The 8527-nt window shown below is 31.6% G+C and overlaps 1 protein-coding gene across 1 annotated transcript; it reads left to right on the plus strand.

Annotated features, from left to right (window-relative positions):
• Positions 1 to 234: 234 nt before the first annotated feature.
• Positions 235 to 5023, plus strand: LOC110997253. Its single transcript, XM_022265318.2, has 4 exons — positions 235 to 549; positions 1339 to 1558; positions 3322 to 3399; positions 3611 to 5023. The coding sequence occupies exons 2-4, from the start codon at positions 1342 to 1344 to the stop codon at positions 4390 to 4392; spliced, it is 1077 nt and encodes a 358-aa protein (XP_022121010.2). The 5' UTR covers positions 235 to 549; positions 1339 to 1341; the 3' UTR covers positions 4393 to 5023.
• Positions 5024 to 8527: the final 3504 nt, after the last annotated feature.

Here is an 8527-nt window from a genome sequence, read left to right on the forward strand (position 1 = left end):
AGTTTTTACATTTAGTGGATTTAAATTAAATTTATATTTTAATATATTTCGAAAAATATTATTATTATTTAGTAAAAAAGTAAGCCAAGCTACAGGGGTAAGCATATCTTTTATTTTATAAAAATTGTGATAGAGATATCTCAGAGTCTTCGATACACATTACAATTTCAGTAATTTACAATAAAAATTGGTGTTGTTTTATTGCATCATATGGTTATTTAAATAATGTTTGATATGGAGCACGTTGATATTTTCCTTGAATATTGTTAATAGATTGCAAATTATTTTCCACAGCTGGCAACATTAGATCCGCCACTGTGGCGCGTTGACTTATCTGGTGGTAGTGGAACATTGACTACTGACTAGTGAGTTGTGACCGGGGGCAGTGGGCGCTCTATTATTATCATATCATTAATAGTGTAACAAAAGGGATTGAGGCGAAGTGTTGTGCAGTTTGTTTGTAATGACTAGTTTGCTAAAAAGTGAATTTACAGCAATTATCGTTATAAATAAACGCAAATTAGTGCAACAGTATCTATATTATATATAGTAAGTTCTATTATGAAAAATATTTTTTGTGTGTATTTTGTAACATTTTGTTCTACTCCGATTGGGAGCACCGTAATTCTTCGATCCAACACCAAAATAATGTTGATTGTTAAATTCGAACGAATAAAAACATAAGTGGGCGTTGAAGAATAAAGTTTTCGTTACCAATTCGTCATTAAACCTAGGTTGCTATTTGTGTCGAAAATATTATTAACAATAACGCATAATTTCCCAAATCCCCGCCCCGCAGCGTAACGCCATATCCCAAACATCAAAATAGCCGGTAGCCTATAGAGCTTGTTTATTTTTGTGCGCCATTAAGTGATCAAGTACGATGTCACTTAATGGCGCATTGTTCAAAAATTCATTAATTTTACATTCAGCATGCATACGTAAATTGCATTACGCTCATATGGTTAAAAATTCTTCCTCATAAAAGCTTTAGACAGATAAAAAATAAATAAATTAGTGGCGCTACAACCTCTTTAGGTCTTCGCCTCAGATTTCTGAATCTGTTTCATGATCATTTTTTTAAATCTAATAGGCAAGTAGGTGATCAGCTTCCAGTGCCTGACACACGTCGTCGACTTTTAGGTCTAAGACATGTCGGTTTCCTCACGATCCTTCCTTTACCGTGCGCAAATGTTAAATGCGCACATAGAAAGTAAGTCCATTGTCGTACAGCAGGGGATCGAACCTACGACCTCAGGATGAGAGTCGCACGCTGAAGCCACTAGGCTAACACTTATTTAGACAGATACTTAATTTAATATGATTTTTTTCTTCTAGATAATGGACGAAAAACCAAAAAAAGCATTCTACGTACTGCAATTTCTAGAAAGGCCATATGCTTTTTTGGATGAATTTATTTATATACCCGCAAGTGACGTAATTCAAATCAATAAAAAAGATTACACTGTGTTCACATATCCCATAGAACCAGGCATGAAGAATAAATTTTATTATGATAAATGGCCTTATTTCTTGGGTAAAGTTAAACGTACGGCAGGTAAGATGTTATGTATTTATATTTTTGTTTATCAGAAAGGGACAAAGAAGTGAAATTATAGTTTCTATCCACCATTTTTTTACAATCAAGGCGGACAGAATGTTTTTCCGAATTAAACTTGCCTAAATGACGGCTGAAAGTGGTATTTTATTTAATAATGTTAAAATATATTTTGAAAATTTTCAGTTTCGAAAGATGTGTTTATAAATTTGTTTGGTAGAGAGATTTGTAGAAAAATCCAACAATTATTAAAACAAAGTAGAATAATAATAGAACTGGGATCGCCACAACATTTTGTTTACCATGAAGTGTGCGCGATGACTCATGGTATTGATCTCTCATAGCAATGCCGGGGGGTATATTACGAAATAATGAAAGCTAACAATTAACTTCTATTAAAATTGCTGTATATGACAATGAATTATAGAAATATAAATCGTTAACTTTTTCATAATAATTTGTAAAAAAAGTCTAATTTAGTAGTTGTATCCCGTTTTTTTATAACGAAATTAAGCATAATATAAATTTGGGCGCCAACGATCGTTGGATTCCAGAAACAGATTGCGTCATGCACTGTTTGTTAGTTCGCCTTTATCGCAAGTGTTGTATGATGACAACAATTGAAATTTTAATATTGTTTTATGAAGTTTTTAGTCTTCTATTTTCCCTAATACAATATGTTAGCGTCCGATATTTATTTTTACTTTAGTTGTTTATCTAGTACAGTTTATATAGCTTTATGCTTTATTGTTTTTTTATAGATTTAAATTTTTATAGTAATGTTGGCTCAAAACCTACACGTAAATCTTAACTCTTGCAGTTGAGACAGGTGTCATTTAACAAACATATGAAACTAATGGTCTAAATATGAATTCATTCAGATAAAAAACAAAAATATTATTTATTATAAAATTACATTTATATACATACTAACGCGGTCAGCTCGTACAGTTTTTTTTAAGTTGTTTTTAAATTTAGTTTGCAAATAGCAGTATTCGATGTGACCGTGAGCCGCGACGCATAATTTTAAATTCACTCTACATGTTTTATAGAGAATGTAGATATGTAGTAGGCATTTACATATTATATGTATATCAATTCTTGTTTGCAATATGTTTAAGCTTGTTGAGGTTCCTTTATTTTCCATATTACGCGCCATTGTTGGCATAATCTTATATATAAAATTCTCGTGTCGCGGTGTCTGTAGTTAAACTCCTCTGAAACGGCTTGACCGATTCTAATGAGATTTTGTGTGCTTTTTCCGTATGTCTGAGAATCGGACAACATCTATTTTTTTAAGTCAGGTCAGCTTGTGATCGATAAATTCCTACAACTTAGAGGCCCTCGAAAATGCTGGTTTTGTCTAGCAGATTGGTGTGCTCAAACTTTACAAGTTAAAGGCTTTGGTACGGCGACACTAACCCTAAGTTACGAATTAAGAGCGCGAATTAACAAAAAGGTTTAATGTTAAAAGTGACAATGGTCTTAAATATCGGTCACCTAATAATGATATACTTAATTGATTGATTGACAAACCCGATTATATTATTATTTAGTGTATGGTTCTTGAGTCAACGAGGAAAGCTTCATATAACAGAGGATATAATTTTCACTTACTATCCTTACCACTCACGTATAACAAAATGCTATGCTATGCTGATTAGTGCTGAAAGGAGTGCCTACGTCTGGCTAAAATCTCGGGGCGTAACTCCAAATAGATTAGTAGTAATATATACTTGCATATACATAAATTTATTTTTCAGATACAGCACAAACGGCAAGAGATATTTGTAGAGACTTGAACTCTCGGAAACTAGATGATGAAGAAACAGATTTAAACGGTGGTTATTTTATACTTCTGCTTCTTTCATATAGACTAAACTATCTATGTAAAAATTGTCTTAATTAATAAAATAAATAAACTAGTAATTGCAATTTATGAATAGTCAAACGGTAACATCCAACGTAAATTTCTATTTTGTTTAAAACCTTTAATTTAATGGAACAGTTCATGTTATTTAGAGGTTTTGAAAATAATTATAAATATTCTAGGTCCTGAAGATAATCCAGCTGATTTAGAAAAAAATGGAAAAAAGCGGAAGGCTAAAACAGGACGTACGAAAAACGAAAAAAAAACTAAACTTAGAGAATCGGGAAAGTCTAAGGATATAAATATAGAGAGAGCTTTAGACGATGATGATATGTTAACGCCAGAATTTATGCAAACTTTAACGAAGGAATTGGAATCCTATGAAAAACAACAGGAAGAACTGGACGAAGCTAAAAAAGAAATTCATAAGAAATCTTGTTTGCTTAAAGATTTTATAGACGATTTGAAATCTTACAACGATGAAGAGAATACAGTCGATGATAAATACCAAAAGCTAATCGAAATAATCAACGAGAAAGAAAAACAAATCATCGAACTTAAATTGCAACTGAAAGAGGAAAACGGGACAAAGCTTGCAAATGCCAAAGAAAATTCTGCTACTCGATGGACTTTGAGATATCCTGAAGAAACTGATCATTTATTCGAGTTACTAGTTGACAGTGGTGTGTATGTAAATGGTGTAGCAAAGTCGTACATTGTAAGGGCGGCAAAAACGAGGACTGACCTATGTCGCATGCTTTTACACGAAGTATTCACAGACAAAGCTTTAAAGACGTGCGATTTTAATTCACTGGATGAACACGCCATAAACATTTTGATACAAGCTGTTAGATTCATCCAGCGACCCAGTGGCGATGACTTTGACACTGTTTCAAAAGAAAATATTTTAAGGTCCGTCAAGAAACGGCTTTATAATTTAAACAAAATAGAAGAGTTTAAATAGAAGGCTCCAGGACCAATAATTGTCTCCCCATTTTCTGTCATAAGTCAAAGTGTGTCTATGATCTACCTTTATACTGCATTTTTATTAGTTTTTGATTATTATTTATAATTATTATTTATGATTATTATTACATATTTTTTAGGTTAATCATTATTTGTATTTAATGTGCCATTTTATTGTAGAATCGTTATAAATTATTGCGTACATACGCCACAAATCTAGGCAGGTTTTACATCAGGAAAGTGCTTGTGATAATCGCAACTGTGATGGTTTATTTAAGGGATGAGTCCAGGGTTCGAATATATGAAGCGTTTATATATGTCAAGTGTTGAAAATATTTTTAACTTCCAAAGGTTGAAAGATTTCTTAAATTTTAGAATTATACTTAAAAAAAAGAGAAATGTTTTAAAAGTATATATTATGAAATATGATGATTTTACCAGTAATGCAGGTCTTAAAGGTTTGTTTTACTAAGATAAAATGTATTATAATAGCTATTTGCCTTGTAATATTAATTATTACAATAACTTAAGATTTGAATGAACTACCTCAGTTTTTATGTCTACTATAGTTTTTCATGTATAGAAGATAATCTTTTTTTACAAACATACAAATAAAGTGATAAATGTTGTACGTTTTTTCAAAATACCGGCCGCATCGCATCCACTTAAAGTGTGTCTATGGTCTGCGATGCTTGCTCTTTTTGGGCTTCCCAGGGGGGAATAGGGATTCTATAAAATAAAAATCTGTCGTTTTTTTTAATACCTCTGTTCCAGCCTCCAGCTGTTTCGCGGTCAATTTAGCTGTCAAGAGATATACATACCTCCCAAAAGAAACTGATTATTTCATAGTCGAACCCGTGCAGAGATATTCTGGCATTCCACAAAGACTTTAAAAGTTCAGGCCATTTTCGTACCCCTATAAGTTAGTTATGGCAAACAATGAAAAACCCGAATTTTTATTTATTTAGGTATATAGGATTATAGTTAGCAGCAGGTAAGATGTTTTTAACGTGAAAGGTTGGAAGTGTTATCCTACATTTTATTTCTCTAAAAAGCTTTATAATTTAAATATTTTTGTCAACAATCAAATATGTACATACAATTTTCCGTTTCAAAATATGTGGTAAGGATTTTGTTTTGTGGATTTAGAAAAGTTTGGAGAAAAATCCCGCAATTATTAAAACAAAGTATACTAATAATACCTAGCTATACCAGTTCGATGGGCCCCTGGCAGCTGGGTTGCCCCAACATTTTCCATAAAGCCCGTGCGTGACCATCTCTCATAGCAACTCATACAACATATTACGCAATTACGAAACCTTACTGCTAAAGAAATTGCGATAATATGATTTGAGTTATAGAAAACATATACATATTACATCCATCAAATGCACAACCTATTTATAATAATTTGTAAAAAAATCTAATTCTTTAGAAGCTGTTCGTCGTTCTTTATTTTATTGAAAAATATATGAGATCCAGCATTATATGTATAAACAACGATCTTGGATCGCTGGAAATAGATTACGTCATTCACTGTTCGCTTAATTATCGCAAGTGAACCCAATTACTTAATGTCTTATGGATTATACTATGTTTTTGTACTTCAGTTGTTTACGCATATTTAGTATAGAACTGAAGAGGGAAGAGTCTTATTTTTATAAATTCATGATGAGTGATTGTAAGTAGTCGGAAGACAGTTTCCGTGATTATTTTATTGACTTTTACCTTAATAGACGTACATGTCGAGCCTTCCAAGGATACAATAACATAACGTATCTTATGTTTATAGTGAGGTTAGGTCAAAATTTACTCTTAAAGGTCTCACAATTGCGAAAGATGACGTCAGTCGTCCTATAACAAAAATTTGAAATGAATGATTGAATTACTTGGGCGAATCATTGAGTTCGCCTAAACCAAATGTTGCGTTAATTTACATAGGAACGCCATATACAGTCGCAGTTTGTTTTCAAATTAGCTTAGAATAAATATTCCAGATTTCTAAGTGACGAGCCGTGACAAATTTATTTTTAAAATCAATGTATTTTATAATTAATGAGTGTAATTCACGTAAATTAAAGATTTTTGTTTTAAATAGGGATAGATAGATAGTTTTAGATAGATACTAAATAGTTTTCAACTTTACAAGACAAGCCAGCAATTGATAAGAATTATTATTTTAAAGACAAAATGAAAACTGTTTTTGGTGGTTGTTTGTAACGAACTGTCTAGAAAGTCATTGAACCCCGCAAAGGTAAACATAACTATACAACTTTGGTTAATAAAATAATTATTACGCAGGAATAAAAGTTATGTAATTTTTAAACTTCTGGGTCATTTTTCTTATATTACAATGCACAGTTTACAATAGTCTTGACAGGATGACTTTTCAAAAACATTTGAAAATATTTTTATAAGTCTAATAAGCCATGGTTTGGGGACGGCCTCGAAAATATATTTTAGTTTTCAGACACTCCACATAAGGCAAGAGTAAAAAGGAAGATAAAGACTTTAAAAGATTATTATTGTAGACTTTTATAAATTTAAACAGTAATTATTTTATCAGTTTCTTTCGTGTATTTACTTCTTTAGGTATGCATATGATAACGCAGTTTAAGTTATAATCTAGAGCAGAGTTCCCCAAACTTTTTGTGTCGTAGACCCCATTTTCCGTGTTGGTTAGATTTACCCCCTACTTAGGGGGCGTCCATAAATTACGTGAGGTGTTTTTTTTTAATTTTCTGCCCCTCTCTCCCCCCCTGGTGAGATGTCGTGAGATTTTATTCAACCCCCTCCCCCAACCCCCAATCTCACGTGAGATTTTTCAAAATGTGAGTTTCTTACGTAAACGCGTTGGATTGTTATTGTAAAAAGAAAAAAACAAATTTGCTTCGTGCTTTTATTTACGACTAGTGATCTTAATCGTATTACGATTACGCTTAAGATTAAATCTTAAGCATGTACAATCTGGATTAAATAGACCAAAATAGTATTATTTTTTTTTTGTTTCAATCAGAAAAAAAATTGCGTGATATTTGCCGAGACCCCCCTCTCTCCAACGTAAGATTAGATGAGATTTGACTCGACCCCCTCCCCCCCTTAAACACCTCACGTAATTTATGGACGCCCCCTTACCAGATATTGATTTCCTGTAAATTTCTGACTGTAGTGAAGTTTAGTGTTAAAAAAATGTTAATTTATACATTTATTATTTGAATTTAAGTAAAATAGACGTAATATTATAAACATATTATATATATATATATATATATATATATATATATATATATATATATATATATATGAATATATATATTTCTTGTGTGCGTGTGTATGTGACTGAACTCCTCCTAAACGACTGGACCGATTTAGACGAAATTTTTTGTGTGTGTTCAAGGGGATCTGGGAATGGTTTAGATTCACAATTTTGTCCGCTGGACAATGTTTTTTTAATTAATGTTCAATTTATTAGTTGTTGTTGATTTTGGAATGTTTTACATTGGATCCGACAGACGGCGCTACCATTGCAGTGTCAAATTTTAAATAATATTCGAATTTTAATTTTAGTCTGACCCGAAATTTAAAAAAAGTTTTGTTATCATTGTGTTATATCGTGTGTGACCATGTGCTGGATCGTTAGATATTGTCATAACATTTGAATAATAATTTTCATCAAAATCGCTTATTAAAAATTGAAATTTTGAAATTAAAGACGTGTAGACAGGACAACGTCTGTCGGATCCGCTAGTATATATATATAGAGATTTTATATATATACATATATATATATATATATATATATATATATATATATATATATATATATATATATTATTTACTTCATAGGTACTTTTATAAATAACGTAACGATATGTTTTGATATTATGTGATAGTATGATGTAAGTAAATAGGTACTATCAGTGTATGGACCCTTTTTTTCCATTTTCATTTCATGGACCCCCAATTTTTTTCGCTGACGTAGACCCCTTGCAGGTTGTTATAAACCCCTATGGGTCGATATAGACCACTTTGGGAATCACTGATCTAGATTATCTGTAATGTTTTTACAATGTTAAAATAAGTAAATATAATATAACATTTCCATTTGCAGATACCTCTTTAAGGACGAATGT

Source organism: Pieris rapae, chromosome 2 (assembly GCF_905147795.1).
Source record: "Pieris rapae chromosome 2, ilPieRapa1.1, whole genome shotgun sequence".
Classification (NCBI taxonomy): Eukaryota; Metazoa; Arthropoda; class Insecta; order Lepidoptera; family Pieridae; genus Pieris; species Pieris rapae.